General features: G+C 40.3%; 1 protein-coding gene and 2 long non-coding RNA genes across 3 annotated transcripts in view; all 3 read left to right on the forward strand.

Moving 5' to 3' along the window:
- LOC134227377 (uncharacterized) overlaps positions 1-21,005 on the forward strand; it is a 317,006-nt gene that overhangs the window by 130,023 nt on the left and 165,978 nt on the right. The window contains 1 exon segment of the mRNA XM_062708795.1: positions 4,924-5,128. Coding sequence (XP_062564779.1) covers positions 5,065-5,128 — 64 coding nt within the window. The 5' untranslated portion in view covers positions 4,924-5,064.
- Positions 10,493-10,946, forward strand: LOC134224364 (uncharacterized). Its single transcript, XR_009982925.1, has 3 exons — positions 10,493-10,670; positions 10,729-10,804; positions 10,871-10,946. It is a non-coding gene; the product is annotated as an uncharacterized LOC134224364 (long non-coding RNA).
- Positions 15,740-16,193, forward strand: LOC134224365 (uncharacterized). Its single transcript, XR_009982926.1, has 3 exons — positions 15,740-15,917; positions 15,976-16,051; positions 16,118-16,193. It is a non-coding gene; the product is annotated as an uncharacterized LOC134224365 (long non-coding RNA).

Genomic DNA, 21,005 nt, shown 5'->3' on the forward strand with positions numbered 1-21,005 from the left:
CCCACACTACCTGGGTTCGCCTCCCCAGGTGTCTGGTTGCAGATTTCCATTACCTTCGCTTTAGCTGTCTCCAATGTTTATTGGGAGTAGTCTTTTTGCTTAAATATGTAAATATGTAAAATATGTCAATATGTAAGATATGTAAATATGTAAATTAAATATGACCCTCTTGAAAAAGAAGCGCTACGAAACAGGTCTGCTGTGGCGATACGATGATGTCCGACTTCCGGACAGCAAGTCAATGGCCATGAGGCGGCTTTTATGCTTGGAGAAGCGAATGCAGCGCGAACCTGAGATGGCGGAAGAGTTAAAGGAGAAGATTCGGAACTACGTTCGCAGTGGATACGCCGAGAAGCTGACGGAGAGTCAACTAGCCGAGCATTCAACTCGTGTGTGGCACCTTCCTATTTTTCCTGTGTTGAATCCGAACAAGCCTAGAAAACTACGCATCATATGGGATGCCGCAGCAAAGGTGGCGGGAACGTCACTGAATTGTTTTCTACTGACTGGACCAGACCAACTCACTTCTCTTCCATCCGTACTACGTCGTTTCCGAGAATATCGTATTGTCGTCACTGCCGATATCCGCGTAATGTTTCATCATGTGATGGTGAACAAGATCGACCAACAATGCCAGAGTTTCTTGTGGCGTGATGGAGAGCAAGATCGGAACCCAGATGTCTACGCGATGAAAGGGACTACGTGTTCGTCCAGCTGCGCGCAGTTTGTAAAAAAATCAAAACGCACGTAGATTTCAGGAGCAGATCCCGAGAGCGGCTGAGGCAATAGTAAACGAACATTACGTCGACGACATGTTATCCAGCGAGGAGACGGAAGAAGATGCTATGAAGCTGGCGAAGGACGTTCGTTTCGTTCATGCGGAGGCGGGGTTCGAAATACGTAACTGGTTATCCAATTCTAAACGTGTGTTGCATGAATTGGAGGCAAAGGCCGGCGAGAAAAGCTTGAACTTGACCAGCGAGATGGGAACTGAAAAGGTTCTCGGTATGTGGTGGTATACCGTCACCGACACGTTCACTTTCAAAGTATCTCAAAGAATCAACATGGATTTACTCCAGGGTCGCATCGTACCAACTAAACGTCATATTCTAAGCACGATGATGATGATCTACGATCCTCTAGGGCTATTGGCCAATTTCCTCGTGTTTTTGAAAATACTACTGCAGGACGTTTGGCGCAGCCGTGTTGACTGGGACGACCAGATGTCTTGGTCTGGAGGAGCTCGAGAAGTGGGAGAAGTGGCTGCGAGTTCTTCCACAGGTGGAGAACGTTTGCATACCAAGGTGTTACCGAATGAAGACCAGCGTTGGGCAGCGGAACGTGATACAACTTCATGTGTTCGTGGATGCCTCAGAAAACGGATTTGCGGCGGTTGCGTATCTGCGATTTGAAGAAAACGGCACAGTAGAATGCGTGCTTGTTGGCGCGAAGACACGGGTAGCTCCATTGCGGTTCGTATCAATCCCTAAGCTAGAACTTCAAGCGGCGGTAATCGGCGCTCGTTTGGCGCACGACGTCATGGAAACACACAAGCTGAAACCTGCACAAAGATTTTTCTAGTCGGATTCTCGCGATTTTCTCTGCTGGATCAATTCTGATCACCGAAAATACAGCCAGTTCGTTGGAGCACGCATAAGTAAAATGCTGGATCTTTCTGAGCCGAACGAGTGGAGCTGGATTTCAACCAAATTGAATGTCGCTGATGAGGCTACGAAGTGGCAAAACTTACCGGATTTGTCACCTACAAGCCGATGGTTCTGTGGCCCGGATTTTTTGTGAAAGACAAGAGAACTGTGGCCAGCCCATACGTCGGACTTTGGAGAAACCATTGAAGAATTTCGTCCGCGGGTGCTTCATCACTTCGCACAACCAGCACTATTTCAGTGGGAACACTTTTCAAGCTGGAAACACATTCTGCGTCATGTGGCATACGTACGAAGGTTTCCGTCTAATCTGCGCAAGAGACTGGCGAAGGAGCCCATCGTCACCGGTCCCCTAACGCAGAAAGAGTTGCATGAAGCAGAACTAATGATTCTGAAGATAGTACAGGACGCCGAGTTCGCCTTGGAAATCGATCTATTGAAAGAGCCAAAGCGTTCACCATGGAGTACGAAGTTGCCAAAGAGTAGCGCATTTTACAAACTTAGTCCGTTCATGGACAAAGATGGATTGCTGCGTATGAAGGGTCGTATAGACGCCTGCGAAGTGGTAGAAGAGGGTACGAAACATCCAATACTTCTACCCAAGCACCACACAGTTACGGACCTGATTATAGCCAGTGTCCATCTACGATACTGTCATATGAATCTTCAGACTGCACTCAACGAAATTAGACGAAAATTTTACGTGCCTCAACTCCGCTCAACTTATAATCATGTGAGAACCAGATGCCAGCTTTATAAAAATCGTTTAACTATGCCAGCTGCCTCAGAAATGTCCGCCCTTACACCCGCACGGTTGAAAGCTTTTTGCCGCCCGTTCTCCTACATTGGAATCGACTATTTTGGACCGATGTATGTGGTTGTTGGCCGGAAGACCGAGAAACGTTAGGGAGTGTTGTTCACTATACGTGCAGTTCACATCGAGTTAGCCTATAGCCTCACGACAGACTCCTGTATCATCGCCATCCGTAACTTCATCGCCAGACGAGGTTCTCATGTAGAAATTATCAGTGATCGTGGTACGAACTTCATCGAAGCCAGTCGGGAGTTAAAGGAGCGTTGCAGCACGTAAACCAAGACAAGCTGATGGAACATTTCGTCACCAGCGACACTAAGTGGTCGTTCAACCCGCCCGCTTCTCCGCACTTTGGCGGAGCCTGGGAACGACTAGTCCAGTCCGTGAAGAAGGCCCTGAAGCACACCCAACTCACGCGAACACCCACCGACGAACTACTAAGGAATATGTTGACGGAGATAGAACTTATTGTCAACTCAAGGCCGTTGACTGAACTGCCGCTAGACAATGAGCGCAATCAGTCCCTAACTCCGAATTACTTTCTGCTCGGGTCGTCAGATGGTTCTAAGTCCCCGATCGCGTATAACAACAGCAGCTATGCTCTGAAGAGTACATGGAAGATGTCGCAGGTCGGCGTTGGGTTTCCGAATACCTGCCGTACAGTACGCTAGACTGGTGGGTCATGGGTTCGAGTCCCATCGAAGGGAAAGTGGTTACCTCCAATACATTTTCCAAATCAATATCTTCCACATAACGTACATATTCACATATTAGTTTTCATAACATTGTAAAACAGCTGATCTTACTTTATTCATTGCGATTTGAAATTTGATCACAGATACTTTTGGTACAATTAAGGTCAAAACGTAAGCAAATGGTATCTGAAACCTCGTGTTTAATGGGAAGCGATTTGTTTTTAATTTTTGTTATTTAAATTTCAAAGCCTACTTTCCATTTCAATGACCAAAAAGCTTGCGATCAATCATATAAACAAGATGAGATAAATTATTTATAAATTAATTACTTCATACCCTTTTAAATTTATTGTATCTCAAAGGATGGACAGATTTCGGTGCTGTACGGATTTTGGACCCCCACTGTATTTAGTTTTTCCCAAATTGACCTGAACTATATTTTTTTTAAATGGTTTCAAATGGTTATAGTTGAAAAACGGCGCATCCTACAAACAATGTTGTATGGGTGACTATCGCAAAATAAATCAAGTTTTTCCAAAATAAAAATATTGGAAAATTCCTTTTTAAATTAAAAGTCGACTTGCCGATATTTTGTCTCTCGAGAATATTTTTTTTAGTACATTCTGAATCCTCGCTAGGATTTCAGAAACAGACATTTGCGATTATTGGCGGGAAAAAAATTATGTCTTAAATTGCAGTATGTGCAATTGTTTGCCTCGTGGGATATTTTTGAGGGACTCTTGACAAGTTACAACCCTTCTTTTTCACTCAAATGAACGGGGAAAGGCATTTCATATATTGGAATCAATGATTACATCCCACCTTAATCCATCTCCGCCCGGAATGTATGCAAAGCTCGCTGAGCGTCTACAATGGTTGTCCTTTTTATAGGACACGCGAATTATAAGGGCTAATATCTGATAGTAATCTCGATAATACTTTCGAGTATGAGAATTGCTAGTGTACAAGCTATTAAACATGTTATATCAATGCAATCAATCAATTTATTGATTCGTTACCAAAATTCGTATTATGAAATTCATTTCTCACATTTTCCACCAAACTTTATTGAAAATCAAAATGTTCACAAAGCTCGCCTCGCATTACCCATATTGCACACCCTTCCTTTCTCTCCCCACTTTTCCAAGAGAAATGTCCTTCAAGTTCAATTTTATGATGGGGTTTCGGAATTGCTCTTTGCTCTTGGAAGGTTGACTCCGGCTGTGGCCCGGGTCGACGAGGGTGTCGCATACTTTCGAGCCAAAGCTAAACATCCATCCGCCGTCGCTCCGTTACTGCTGATGCCATCGTGACACGTTCGTCAGTCCTAAATAAGAGGTCTCAGGTTCTTGGCCTCGCCCGCTGTGCTTTTGTTACGTTGACGGTGATGCAAAACCACAGCACAAACCAACCATTTCCAGCATGTAGAGCGTGTCGGATAGGAATGTAAATATATTTATGAACGCTCTAATGATGGTTTTGATCTTCGACAAATAGATTCCTGTGTTCAACCACCAAACTTCCGCCCGCCACCACCATCACCAATTTCCTCCGGACGACGGGCAAGCTGCTGGCAGGGAAGTGAAGTTTTCATCGGAACACAGACACACATACAGCGCGAGCACGGCGTGAGACAGAAGACATATGTGCCACCTGGAAGCAAACATCAAAGGCTAGCTCAGCACGTAGTTAGTCTTTGGGTTTGCTTATCAATTATTAGTGACTTAAAAATGTTTTATTAATTTTGCAGTGAATCATCAGCAACAGTGAATGTATCGGAATGAAAGAGTGATACCAAAGCCAAAACAGCGAACCGCGCACCAAACCAAATGAATTTATAGATGTATTTTTTGTCTGTTACCAAATATTTGAAAAGTAAGAGTTATTAGATATGAATAGTATTGTTATTATCAGTTTATGGATATTATTACAACTTAACAAAGTTTTATGTCAAGGTAAGTACCCTATCAGCATAAAATCCCATCTCCATACAAATGACAAATTACCATCAACGAGAAATGCATTCACATTCATAGGAAACAAAAACGGACGCCCTCCAGAAACCAAAAGTTGTTGGCGCGAGTTCCGGGCAGGCTCTGCATTTTTAATAAATGGAAGTTCAAGAGGGAATTTTAAGCAAGCCACGCCGTGTTTGTCACTGTGTTTCCATCACGTGACTGCCGGGTGGTGTGACGATGGCAACATTTGCGTGTTAATTGCGCGTAGAGCATTCTACTAGGGCGGGCGCGTATGGGGAGGGGGTTGGCGTTTTGGGATGACGACGAGATGACAAGCGAATGCGCCCCCTGCGATATGAATTGTGTATGCTGATGACTGGGACGTGTGAGCATGTTTCGGTATTTTATTTATTTTCTCTCCCACTCGTCATAGGGCATACGTTATCAGCACTTTCCTTTTTGTTTTTTCCCTGCTGAGTGGGAGGCTGTCGATGGTGAAATATGCCCTTTGTTCAGGTAACCAAGTGGAGTGAAAACAAATAATTGGAAATATTTAAATCATTTTGAGCGATTCAGATCTGTGTGTGGGGAAAATTGGAAGCTATCTGGGGTATACCAGATAATTGTGGAAAATGGGAAAATAAATTATAATTGACTTGAGAACAAAGCTCTTTCGCAGGGAAGAGTGTTGCAAACAAGAAACCTGAGCAAACAAACCGCATCAATCTACTACAAAGAATATTTTTGTGACTATAAACATTCAATTCCACAGGATTCTAAGATTGTCTCGTAACCTTTTTAAACTAATGTGTTAGGAACTTATAGGATTGGCATTACTTGGTAATACATTTATTAGTTAATCTGACTTTATTTTAGGGAGGGGTTGTCTGCACATAAACGGTAATATTGAAACATTGAAGTGTTCTTTTTTTCATAACAATTATCGATTGTTAAAGTTTTCTCGCTAGATTCTCCAAGTCTAATGGATTAGTCATGTTTCCATCTTTCCAAGTGATTTAGAACGATTGCTTCGTTACTCGTTACTTCATCGATAGCGACGGGGTACTGGCTTCGTTTGTTTAAAAATATAGACAGATTTTGCTGATGTTAGTCAGTTATAAGGGTATGCGATAACACACTTTTTCCAGGCAGAAACGAAACGAAATTTCAATTGTTCATGTTGGTTCGAAACGAAACGAAACGGATATAAATTGTTTCCGTAACTTCGAAACGATACGAAATCAAAGTCCTATGTGGCTCGAAATTTGACGAAACGAAACGAAAGTTGAGTCAAGTACGAGACACTGAAGACAACCTTACTGTTGAGGTCAAAATACGTATCTGTCAAGGTACAATTAAGTGGTGGAATTAAATGGGATTGTACAAGCTCGTCTTATGACAAGTGACGAAATTTGGATTTTTCCGCGGAATATTTAATGAATCGTATTTAAATAAACAATTTTGCTTTTTTTTGTGATACTTTGCTCGTGAACAGAACATAAAATAATATTCTAATCTATTTGTGCCCTCATTTGATAAAGAATATCCCGTTTTGCTTCGAATTGCCGGACGCTTCGAAATCCGGACACTTCAATTGTTATTTGACTTTATTTACCATCTCAACAAGTATTTCTTGGGTTATCAATGCAAGAAACGATTCTCAGACTTGCAACCCTTTTAACAAATGTAAGTAATCTGTGATCTGTGGTAAAACTTTGAAAATTGGAGGTAAAAGTTGAAGGCATGTCATGATCAACGGTGAATTTCGTCTTTCTTAGAATGCAGCTTAAGACTCAACATTAGAAAACTAAGCTCATATTTTCTATATTCTATCATTTGCAAGGGGTATTAGTAATTTAATAACATAGTATGATAGCATTCTTTGTCGTGTATTAGAGAAATTGCTTGGAAATTAATAGCTTTATAATTTTTATTACATTTTCTGAATGTCCGGACTTCGAGGCAAGTTTTTACAATTGCTTCGATTTCCGGACATGCTGAAATGATGTTAAATAACTGTTTATCAGTTAAGATAACTGAAATCAAATGATTCGTAATTAGCAAGCATAGATAAAATTTCATTATATTTGAGTTGCTACACCCCAAAAGGAACATTGCTTGCTCTCAGCTTATCGATATATGCTTATACACATATTGTAAATTGAATCACTTTATTAATTGCACACAAGTAGCAAAACTTGCCTTCAGTTTCTAGTTAAAGGTTGTCTTCAAAATTTTTTTTTAATCATTCACATTTTTGTAGAAAAAAAAAGAGGTTCGTAAAACTTGCTTTTGTTAACAGAATTGTATAAAAAGACACGTTGTGAACGTCACCCGTCAAATAAAAAAATCTCAATATTTCTCGGACACGCCCGGATTTATCAATCCGCATGAATTCATTATTCGAATTCATCAATCGCTCCTTTCAATCCTTGATTTCTAATAGCAAACGGAATTCAAAGGACACATAAATACCATTATAATGTCTATATTTCGAAGTATATCTTAACAATGATAAGATAATGCAGAATTTTAATTCTCTGATGTCCATCCCATCAAAAACAAAACAAAAATAAAAGGTACATATTTGATTTATTTCTTATTTATATACGCAGGTTTTTTAAAAGAATCGACGTATTTGGTCCCGTATTTCTTTGTTTCGCGATGAGATGAATATATATTCAGTGAGATGAAAATCCGCACAGTTCCCCCTATCATATTTATTCCTGGTATTATTGATTAGAAAAGAATATTGGTCTCCTAATGATTCTCATGCTCTATTGCAGCTTATCCACGTTCAATTTTAGAGGTAGTTTTGAAGAAAATATTTCATTATCCACAGACACGTCAAATGTCAGAAAAGCGTTTTACCTTGAAATAGCAGAGGGCGGGGGGATGTTGGTTGTGGTAGAGATTGTATGAAATTGTTAGATTTCCAATGTTATATATTGCAGTTAAATGCTCCCACTTGGTTTCAAATGCTGTGTTTTGGTATTCCTGGTCAATCTCGGAGCAGAAACTTCGGATGGTACTCACAACCGAGGGATGCCAGATTTCCATACAAATCTGCATAGAAACCTTACATTACGGATTTATATTAATCGAGAAATATGAATGCTTTATCCTAGTTGTCTTTGAACGGATTAAATTGGCTATTTGAAAATCAATATAGCCAAACTTGAAGTGTCCGGAAATTCGAAGCAAAATTGTCCGGTATTTGAAGCATCCCTTATACAGTGTCCGGATTTCGAAGCAACCGATGTTCAACGTTTTCGATTATATTAGGTAGCTATTTCGTGCTCACAAAATGTCATTTTCAGTACAGTACATCAAATTTCATAAGTTATTCTTGACAGGGTGTGTTATCACTAAGTGTCAAGTACTTAATTCCGTTTGAAATATTGAACTGAATATTCTGCAGTGCTTAGGTGTCCGGACTTCGAGTCAAATCGGTCCTAGATTACTGGTCCGAGAAATATTTGATACGTTTTGTCAATAATAACAATAATAACAACACGTTATTTATCGTTAACACGTTATTTTGTGAAAAATGAATCTTTTTTAGAAGCGTTTAGTGCGCCTTGGCAGAACTCCGACAATATCAGAGAAATATTGGGATGTATTTTTTTTTAACAAACTGAAAATCCACTTTCATATATTTAATTAGAATCTGGATCCCATTTGTATAGAAACGAAACGCTTCTGGATCCCATTTCACAGACGATGTCCTGCATAATAGAAGAGAATGCGCGTTATGAACTGCCCAACAGATTCCCATACTAATCTTTAGTTTTTCATGATTTTCATAATTTTACTCGAGACTTTCGTATTCGAAAATATATTGTAAACCAAGAATAACAAAACCCAATCAGCAGTTTTCAAGTTATTCGTATACAAACACAATCCAATTCATTTTTTATGTTTAAGACTAAAACATACAATAATAATAAAAAAAAATGCTAGATAATTGTTATTTTATTTTTATGAAAATATAACAATAATAACACGCAGATATTTTTCGATGTTCAGTTATATTCATTGTTCAAATGTCATTTGATTAATTAGATCCACATTTTCCATGAAGGCCTAGTTTTTGTTTTAAGATTTTTCGTTCTTTATTTTTCTCGAACAGTACATTGCACAGTGGCGAAAATCGTTTTTTAGTGCGTTCATTTAATAATACTTTCATTATATGATTTGGCCTAATGGTGTTTTCCAGATATTTCATCAGTAAGTTATTGCACTTCTTAGGAGATATACAGCCTAATGATCGATCCCCCTAAAAGTGAGATGAAAATTGTTTTTTCACTTTACAACATACGAGGTTTGTGTCTTCACGAAAGTTGAAGCAAAACTTCTTCTGAAAAACTTTGTCGAAGACGCCAAGTTCGTAATTTCATAACTTTTGGAGGGCCGAAAGCCATTTGGCCGAACAAACCATTAGGCCAAAACCCATCTGGTTGAAAGGGTCATTTGGCCGGAAGGCTCATTTGGCCGAAAGGGTTATTTGGCCGGAAGGGTTATTTGGCCGGAAGCTTCATTTGGCCGAAAAGGTCATTTGGCCGAAAGGGTCATTAGGCCGAAAGGTTTATTTGGCCGAAAGGGTCATTTGGCCGGAAGGTTCATTTGCCCGAAAGGGTCAGTTGACCGAAAACATCATTTGTCCGAAACGATCATTTAGCCGAAAGGGTCGTTTGGCCGAAAAGGTCATTTGGCCGAAAGGGTAATTTTGACCGAAATGTTCATTTTGCCGAAAGGGTCATTTAGCCGAATAGGACATTTGGCCGAAAGGGTCATTTAGCCGAATAGGACATTTGGCCGAAAGGGTCATTCAGCCGAATAGGACATTTGGCCGAATAAGACGTTTGGCCGAATAGGTCATTAGAAAAGTGAGAAATTGGGAGTAAGAGGAGAGACGTCTCGCTTCTCACTTCTCATTTATCATTTCTCGCTGTAAAAAGTGAGAGGCGCGAAGTGAGTAGTGAGACGTCTTATGATCGTTTTGGCCAAACGACCCTTTCGCCCAAACGAGCCTTTCGGCCAAATGACCCTTTCGGCCTAACGATCCTTTCGACCAAACGACTTTCGGTCTAATGGTTTGTTCGGCAAAATTGTATAATCGGCCAAACAAGTTTCGGCCTAGTGCCATTCGGACAAATGGTCTTCGGCTGAATGGGTTCCGGCCAAACGACCCTTCCCCCTTTTGGAGATATATTACTGTTTATGCCTACAAGTTTTGAACATGTTTGTTGGTTGCGCCCCGTCGATATGTTCAGCATCTGTCAATCTGTCTGTCTGTCTGTCAATCTATCAACTGACGGTTGAACTCAACCACACCCGCCGACATGCAAGGGATCGTCGCGCGATAGATATCACAAAGAGTAATAAAGACAAAACAAACCACAAGGTCTGAAGTAAATTGTTGGCAAGTGTTAAATTACTAAATTTGCTTAAACTACTCTCTTAAACCTACTTTCTATATCTAGTATTGCTTATACGCTAATTATATATACTTAAGTACTACATATAATTGTAAAAGGTGAGAATTAAGTGTAAAGTGCAATCATATTCTTATCCTATGTATTTTCTTAACCTAGAAAGTGAACTACTAGCAGTACTAGGTGAATACTTAACAAGTTATATTTGCTTTCTACTAGCCGCAGCTCTGAAAAGGTGAGCAAAACTTAGTACAATCTAAAACATAATCCTAAAGCCTAATATAAATATGTACATGCATAGGTTTCTACGGGTTCATACTTGCAAGCATATTTACTGAGATGCTGTACCGTCAATAGGTGAAATTTTGTACTCTAAAAACAGCAGAATCACTAAAAGTAAGATAAATTTACATAACTATTGAAATTAAGCCTAACTACTTATACATATTTTCTCGTTAGGAATTTTATAACTTTCGCCAAGAAATAAACTTATTTGGAAGGAAGTTCATAGAATTTTGATTCGCAGTCGTTGGGAGCAACATCTTATAAAATTCTTTTACGGTGTGGCTTTAAAATGTCGAAGAAATCCACCAACTCCGGACGGGCAGCTATCACAACTGGTACGACAGACGATGCAGCAGGTAACGTTGTCGGCACAGTTGAGACCGCGACGACACCGGTCATCGCAGGCCAAGTCCCCAGCAAATCGCAGGTAAATTCGAACCTAGCTCCATCGGTACTTGGAACAGGCTGTACCGGAGCACATAATAAAGCTCATAAAATTGATTCCCATGTCAAGAAGTCAACCCAGTCCGTGTTCAACGTGAAACGAAATCCGGTACGCGATGTCAGAAGGAAACAAGATTTCCATTGTCAGTTGTGTAGTGAGCGTGACAGTGATCAAATGGTGCAGTGTGATGGTGATGGTTGCAAGCAGTGGTTCCATTACGAGTGTGTCGATGTTACTGATGACGTGGCGAACGTGTCCTGGATCTGCCCTATTTGCAAAACAGCAAAGGGTTCAACACCAACTGCGATTAACCCCCCCACCAGTATCACCCAGCGAAATGACCAGCAGCAAGGACAAATCGTGCCGGCTAAAAGGGATAGTGGCACAAGTCGACCGAAGAGTAGAACAAGTTCGAACAGAGGCGAAGCGAGGAGGATCAGGGATTTGGAAATGAAGCAGCTAGAAGAGCAGTTTGAGATGGAGAAGCGCTACCTCGAGCGAAAGTACCAATTGTTGAAGGAGTACGGAAGCGAGACGTCTACCGAGGCTGGTGATCTTGAAGACAACGCATCGAAAATCGAGCAGTGGTTATCAGAGACAGAACGTCATGGTGAAGATTCTGGATTAGCGGTAGAGGATGCAGATGGGCAAACGCCGAATCCATCGGAAAGGCCCGAGGAGCACCAAGCTCCGGATGTTATTCAGCGTCAGCAAAATCCACCAATTCTTCGCAACAATCGCTTCGATCAGGGTTACCAGAGTGAATATTCTCCGCAGTGTATCCGCCCAGCAAAACCAACCGCCCGTGCAATCGAATCATGGTGCAATGCACAATCGTTTTGCGCAAAATTCTTGTCCACCGTTAGCTGCACAGCCGCAGTCTAGCTCAGCAGGTCCGCGGATACGGTTTGAAGCCCTGCCACCAGATGGGACATTGTTCCTTCCAGCGGTGACGCCAGAAGTTTGCTTCAATCAGCGTCAACAACAAGCAAGAGAAGCAGATGCACGTTCGTTCAATGCGTTCGCATCGGAACTGAATCCAATCATGCAACGCAACGGTCAGCTTAACGATATGTATAATCACGCACGCATACAGCAAGCATGTGGAGCCAGACCATCATTCGCCCCATCGATGAATTTTGGTACCCTGGATGAGGACAACCAATTCATTCCTGGCCAGCGCTCGACTCCGGTTCGATTGGAACCTCCGAGACTAAGTACGTCAGCCAGAAATGCCGAGGAGGCCGTCTGCATTCTTAATCGAAGTCAAATTGCAGCACGACAGGCGGTGTCAAAGGATCTGCCCGAGTTCAGTGGGCAGCTGGAAGAGTGGCCTCTATTTTACTCCATGTTCAACTCGTCGACGCAGATGTGCGGATTCACGAATGAGGAGAACATACTGAGACTACGTAGATGTTTGAAAGGAAAAGCGCTGGAGGCAGTGCGATGTGAGCTACTTCATCCGACAAACGTAGCGGATGTGATGTCCACGCTGAAAATGCTTTACGGACGTCCAGAAGCAATCGTACAATCGATCATAAAGAAGATTAGGAATCTACCCTCACCGAACATGGAGAAACTTGAAACGGTGGTAAATTTTGCTCTAACTGTGAAGAACATGGTTGCTACAATCAGAGCATGTGAAGTCGACGACTTTATCTTCAACGCCTCCCTGCGTTGCGAGCTAGTAGAGCGGCTTCCGTCACCATTAAGACTAGATTGGGCGAGATATGCCCGGAATATGCCAAACCCAAACCTCGTCACCTTCAGTTCTTGGCTGTATATCGTAGCAGAAGATGCAAGTGCGGTTATGGTGGACACGGGTCGCGATCAACGAAATCGTGGTGCTAAAAAGGATGGGTTCCTTAACTTTCATTCCGAGTCAACTGCAAGTAGAGTGCTTGAATTGTCCAACAAATCGAAATCGTCCGTTGCAAAGGAGCCGAATAAGGATCGGTGTTTAGTTTGTAAAGGAAGTTGTCCTTCCGTAGCAAAGTGCAAGCGTTTCGAGGATTTCAGCTATGATTCCAAATGGGCAACTGTAAAGGAGTGTAAGCTGTGCCGGAAATGCTTGCGAAAGCACAATGGGTCATGCAAGCAATCGAAACAGTGCGGAACAAACGGATGTGAATTTCTGCATCATCCTCTGTTGCACAATGCGAGGAAACATGAAACTCCAAGGGCTCCGCGACCAAACACAGAGATCCCTAACAATTCTCAATCAGAGACGAGCGGAACTGACCATAGCTGTAACGTCCATCAAGGTCAATCTGAAATCCTTTTTAGAATCGTTCCGGTCATGCTGTATGGGCCTAAGAAGACGATACGCACATACGCGTTCGTTGACGACGGATCTGAGCTCACTTTCATTGAACAGAGCCTCTCTAATGAGTTAGGGGTGCAAGGACCAACGAAATCGCTTTGTTTGAAGTGGACGGGCGGAACGCAAAAAATGGAGAACCAGTCACAACGAGTCAACCTGCAGATATCCGGCGTGCATAACTCGAAGAAATACGAGTTGTCAGGTGTCTACACGATGCCTCCATTGCAAATTCGTCCACAAACTCTGTTGCTCGCGAAACTCCAAAAGAAATACCCGTACTTGACAGGGCTACCTCTCGAGTCATACCACGACGTTAGCCCCCGAATCCTTATTGGTCTGGACAACGCTAGACTTGGTCATACTATCAAGAGCCGTGAAGGAAAGGACCATGAACCTATCGCCGTTAAGACACTCCTAGGCTGGATCGTCTTTGGAAATAGCACCAGCCAGGAGAATGCTGAACGGTATGTGAACTACCACAGCACCCAAGTATGCGAATGTAACCGAGATTCAGACGAAGACCTTCATAAAGGTGTTAAGGCTTACTTCTCGCTCGATAGCCTCGGTGTCGTAAAATCGGACAAGGCGTTGGTTTCGCAGCAGGATCAACGAGCACAAATGCTCTTAGAAACACTTACTCGACGCATAGATGGCCGATACGAATCAGGCCTTCTTTGGAAGTACGAGGATGTCCGACTCCCGGATAGCAAAGCAATGGCACTGAGGCGGTGGAAGTGTTTAAAAAATCGCTTGAACAAAGACCCCGTGTTATCCGAAGCATTAAATGCGAAAATCATCGATCACATTAGCAAGGGCTACATAAGGAAGTTAACAGTGGAAGAGCAACAAAATCCACGTGCCCGCGTGTGGTATCTTCCTATTTTTCCGGTGGTCAACCCAAACAAACCGGGCAAGATGAGACTCGTGTGGGATGCCGCAGCCACTGCCCACGGAGTGTCACTCAATACCTTTTTGCTGAAAGGACCTGACCAGCTGGTATCTATTCTATCCGTGCTGCTACAGTTCCGAGAGTTTCGCGTAACAGTGTGGTGATCTCCGCGAGATGTTCCATCAGGTAATGATACATGAAACCGACCAACACTGCCAGCGCTTCTTCTGGATGGACGACAACCAAGCGACGGAGCCGAGTATCTACGTAGTTCAAGTGATGACCTTTGGTGCTTCCTGCTCGCCTAGCATAGCACAATACGTGAAGAATTCTAACGCTAAACGGTTCGAGCGAGATTACCCGGAAGCTGTGAACGCTATCGTCAAACGGCACTACGTGGACGATATGCTCGTGAGCGTAGAATCCGAGGAGGAAGCAATCCAGCTTGTAAAGGACGTGAAACAGATCCACGCATCGGCCGGTTTCGAAATGCGGAACTGGATATCGAACTCTCGTAACGTCCTGGAAGCGGTTAATGAGGATACGACGAAGGAGAAAAATCTCGACATCGGCGAGGAAAGTATCTCTGAAAGGTGCTAGGCATGTGGTGGGATACGATGAAAGACTGTTTCACCTACAAGGTCTCCACACGATACGACGAAGAATTCATCTCAGGGAACCGTCGTCCAACGAAAAGAGAAGTTTTACGTACGCTAATGATGGTATACGACCCATTGGGACTCATCGCACACGTTATGATGTTCTTGAAAGTGCTACTCCAGGAGGTCTGGCGAACATCAGTAGGCTGGGATGACCCGATTGAAGATCCGCAGTATGAGAAATGGTTGGCATGGCTTGCGATCTTCCCGCAGATAGCAACAATTGAAATCCCACGCTGCTATCGAACTCTAACACCCAGTGGAATAGCTACCGTAGTACAAATGCATACTTTCGTCGATGCAAGCGAAAATGGCTTTGCTGCAGCAGTGTATCTACGGTTCGAGAACGCTGATACTGTTGAATGCGCATTGGTTAGCGCGAAAACAAGAGTTGCGCCGCTTAAGTTCTTGTCAATTCCTCGGTCCGAGCTTCAAGCTGCAGTAATCGGCGTGCGATTAGCTGATACAATATCAAAATCACTTTCAATCCACGTCAGTCAACTTTCAATCCATGTCAGTCAACGGACGGTTGAACTCAACCACACCCGCCGACATGCAAGGGATCGTCGCGCGATAGATATCACAAAGAGTAATAAAGACAAAACAAACCACAAGGTCTGAAGTAAATTGTTGGCAAGTGTTAAATTACTAAATTTGCTTAAACTACTCTCTTAAACCTACTTTCTATATCTAGTATTGCTTATACGCTAATTATATATACTTAAGTACTACATATAATTGTAAAAGGTGAGAATTAAGTGTAAAGTGCAATCATATTCTTATCCTATGTATTTTCTTAACCTAGAAAGTGAACTACTAGCAGTACTAGGTGAATACTTAACAAGTTATATTTGCTTTCTACTAGCCGCAGCTCTGAAAAGGTGAGCAAAACTTAGTACAATCTAAAACATAATCCTAAAGCCTAATATAAATATGTACATGCATAGGTTTCTACGGGTTCATACTTGCAAGCATATTTACTGAGATGCTGTACCGTCAATAGGTGAAATTTTGTACTCTAAAAACAGCAGAATCACTAAAAGTAAGATAAATTTACATAACTATTGAAATTAAGCCTAACTACTTATACATATTTTCTCGTTAGGAATTTTATAACTTTCGCCAAGAAATAAACTTATTTGGAAGGAAGTTCATAGAATTTTGATTCGCAGTCGTTGGGAGCAACAATGTTCATATAAGCAAAATGGCATATGAAGACGCATGGTGCAACTCCTTGGAACTAAACTTATTGTGCAAAAATTATAGTTTCATAATATTCTGCATACCAGTGAGATCATATTTGAATGAAGTTATGTTCAAAACAACCTGGCATGATGTTAAGGCCCACTTGAAGCTCCACAAGAGTTGGCAAAACACCGAGAATTGATTTCTGCTTTGAGCAGTAGAAAATCGTTTCGCATAATAAAGGTACACGATTTTAGCCACTGTGCTTTGCCCTGAATGTAAAATTCACGTGTCATTTGACATGATGTCTTTTGCATAACACTTGAGCTTGAGCCGGTTTTTAACCAATGGCCTGTTAGACAAAGTTATATTTTTCTGAATCACATTACAAGCACGTTCACTCTAGTAGCCTATTCAGATAACGCCATTTATGATAATAAATTTTATGGTAAAGAATATCTTGATGCCAATCACATACATTCAATTTTCTTTCTCCACTTGATTACGATATTGACTATCATAAATGGCGTAATTTGAATAGGCTATAAGACCAGGCCTGACAATAGTTATCGTCGCAGCACCAAAAGCCATAGTAGCGACGAGTTGATTCTTGATTCTTGATATTCAGAACTGAAAATCGATTAAATTTTTAGTTTTGGGGCACTCAAATGGAATCTATACCATTTCCTCGAAAGACATTTTGTCGAATGACATTTAGCCGAATGACATTTGGTCGAAAGGACATTACGTCGAATGGACATTTGGTTGAAGGGACATTTAGTCCAAAATGAATTTTTAATCCACTTGAGATGTGGGACATTTGGTCGAATGATGTTTGGTCGAAAAGACACTACGTCGAATGGATATTTAGTCGAAATTAGATTTTGGAATGCAGAATCTTCGTACATTTGGTCAATTGACGTTTGGTCATAAGGACATTTGATCGGAAGGAAATTTAGTCGAAAACGGATTTTCGAATGAATAATCTTGGTACATTTAGTCGAATGACGTTCCGTTGATTGAATATTTGAGAGAAAGGAACTTTAGTCAACGAAATGATTTATAAATAAATGATTTATTGCGGTGTTCCCATAAGTCACATAACATTGCACCAATATTGTCCTAAGAATGATGGGTTCATAAAAAGAATAAAAAAATAGACAACGGTAAATATTCCTGATAGGATATTGACTTTGGCCTCTCTAACCGACTACGATGAATGTATACCACACGGTCTAAACCATGGTTTCCCAAACTGTGGGTCCCGACCCCCAGGGGGGTCGCGAGTGGATTGTTGGTGGGTCGCGTAGAATAAATATTAATTGTAGCTCGAATGCCGAACCTTTTGATCATTTTTTTCAGGAACATAATTCCAAGTTCAAACCGCATTTCATTTTAAATATTCATCACCAGGCTATTTTAGAAAACATGTATGCCTAAAAGCTGCCCCTTAATGAAGTAAAATAAAAACATTTTGACATACAATATCAAGTTTGTCATTTTTTGCATTTATACATGAAAGTAACGTGAATATTTTTGTAAAACTTTTCGAAAGTCATCTGTTTCTGATTCAATTAATGCTAATACTACTTGGTAAAATGCATTTTTTCATAGGTGGGTCGCGAGACATACACATAGCAAAATTACCGACTTCGGTAATTCGTTTACTGAATTCTCAACAGCTGAGCTGTCGGTAAAGGTTTCGGTAAATGGTAAAACTACCGAAAATTTTGTAAATAGCAGGAGAGAAGCTAGCTGTCAATTTTACTGAGAGATCGGTAACTTTTACCGAACAATATTTCTGGTTCTGTACTTCAGGTTACCGAAAAACTGCAATATGGAAGATACTATTTACCGAAATTAATGTAATCTGCAAATATTTGTTTTGTGAGATGGGAGTTTCTTTTCAGTTCGTAAACGCGATTTTTTTTATTGCTTATTCATACTTTTATTTCCAATTATACAAACTTTATATGTATAATCCAAGGTAAACTTCACAAATTTTCCCAAGCCGAAAAATACTTTCATGTCCCGCTAAAAAGACGGCATATCTTGTGCGGGTTTTGTTGTCTTTTTTTGCGGGATTTGCCGTCATTTTCATCTTGAAAAAACTTGTGCCGTTGGCATAATCTGATACATCGGTGCTTCAACTTCTTTACATTTTTTCGGTAAAATATTTCACGGTTTTCGGTAAATTCGCTTAAAATCACCGAAAGTCTGTAATTTCAGTTTTCAAAACGAAGATGTAAAATTACCGAAAATCGTTAATTTACAAAATTACTGATCAAAATCGGTGAAATAAATTACCGAAGTCCGAATCTCTTTTTAAGTGTGTATAGAATGTTGCTAGGTGGGTCGCATACCCAAAAGTTTGGAAAGCTTTGGTCTAAACATATTAAGTTGAATGATGTTTCGTTAAATGACACTTGATCGGAAGGACATTACGTCAAATAGGCATTAGGTCACATGACTATTTGATCGAAATTTGATTTTCGGCCAGTAATTAACGAATTATGGTTGGAATTGAATTAATTATTGTAAAAATATTGAGTGAAAGAAAGAGTATCAATAAAAAGAATAAGAAAACCATTTCCATTCGACCAAATGTCCCTACGACTAAACGTGCTTTTGACGAAATGTCATTCGACTAAAAGTCAATCAACAAATTGTTCCAAAGCCGACTACGCTGCGGTATTGGCAAAAAACATTGATATCATTGATTTTTGAGCTTGTGCCGAAAAATAGAATAGATGGTATTTTACCATCAGCTAATATTTTGCTATTTTTGTAGGTTTTCATTTTTTCTATAATCCACCACGTCCACTGAATTCCTGTAATCAGTTTATCCATGTATCTTGTAGATTATTTATTCAAATTGAAACAAAAATCTATTGACGAATTATTCATTTTACTAAATTAACTATTACCGATTAAAATTCGCTTTCAACATTCGACTAAATTTTCATTCGGCTAAATAACCTTTCGACTAAATGTCCCTTCGACCAAATGTCCTTTCGACTAAATATTATTCGACTAAACGTCATTCGACGAAATGTCATTCGACGAACTGTACCAAAGCCACTAAAATGCCATTGTTTGGAATAAAATTCATGCTCGGGTTTGTGTCAAAACGGTACTCAAAATTGCATCTAATTTGACTTTATTGGATTTGTAATTATCAAATCTGCACAGAATGTCTGAAATTGTGCACCCTGTGTTAATAATTTCAACAGTCAACAAGCGCCAATTTTCTTTGTTAGGCAGTCTTATTAAAAAAACCTTTTTATCTCTCAGAAAAATATATAAAGCTCTTTTAGTGGAATGTATTCAACCGTCAAAGATGAATTAAGTACTCTCCATTTAATTCCACCAATTAATTTTCGTTATCTTTTTATCTCTATTATATCGTATTCAGAGATGAACATCAATAAATCATCATTCGGATAGTTCTCTAACGGACACAATTTTTTGCAATTGTGTTAACTTTCGTACATCATAAAATCTGATCGAAAATCAGATGGACAAATTGAAAAGTTTTTGCTGATGCGAAATAGAGTTGAATGCTAATAACACGTTAAATGGAGTATTTTATCTTTTCTCTTTTCACTAAAGCTTTCTCTCTTTCCGAATTGCTCTCAATTCCCTCCGGAGGCAAACTTTCAAGAAAGTTCGACGACCCATAGCAAATATTGTTCTACACCAACAAATGCGTATTTAGTTTGCTGTGTTAATATTTCTTATAAAACGCTGAGGAGGTTTAATAACAGAAAACAAATAATGTATTTATTGATTCGAAATAGGAATGTATAGTAAGTATAGTAAATTTTTATTAGATAAAGTTTTGAATTGGATTAAATGTGTTACGAAATTCCATGGAATTTCGTTTCATTTCGTTAGAATTTAGTTTTTTATACCGACTTTTTTGGAATTAACGAAACGAAACGAAATAAAAAAAATCTGATTTCGCCATACTCAAATTCCTCGAAATTCTGCGGGATTTAGCTTCGAGCCACAGGTAACGACACTTTTAGAAATAGCGCATATCCTTAGTCAGTTATAATTTTTTTTAAATTTGTAGCTGTCACCTAGACCAGCGGTTCTCAAATTTTTCCCACTTCGAACTTTTGCATTTAGTTAGGTATCGTTTTGGCTCAAATCCCGAACATGGCTCAATAGTGTAAAACAATCAATTTTTTTGGTCCACTTTTCTTCACTTGTCACCTCACTTCCAGACACATTCATAGTCGGCTATATACTGTCAATATTCGATTGAATATTAGTCATTGAATATTCATGCTCATTCTACAAATTGATAAATTATCTGAAATCTGAACACGTTTTAAACAAGAGAAGTAATTTGTAACACAGAACTGAATCCGATTTTTATCAGCGACGCACTTTTAACGGCAAACATCATTAAAAAATATGTTTTTTTCTGCACATAGTAGGCGCACTCAGTGACAGTCGAATGAATGAGTTGGTGGGGTAGTCGACTATGTCATTCTATGTTTTGAATTATTATGCGATGTTTGTCAAAATTCGGACCGAATTAGCTTCATGAAGCTGAATATTTTAAGCTCTGTCAGACTCATATTCCGAACACTGGCGTTATTGCGCCCTAAAACTAAAACATTCATTCGTTTTCCGTAC

The sequence above is a fragment of the Armigeres subalbatus genome, chromosome 3 (genome assembly GCF_024139115.2).
Source record: "Armigeres subalbatus isolate Guangzhou_Male chromosome 3, GZ_Asu_2, whole genome shotgun sequence".
NCBI classification, from domain to species: domain Eukaryota; kingdom Metazoa; phylum Arthropoda; class Insecta; order Diptera; family Culicidae; genus Armigeres; species Armigeres subalbatus.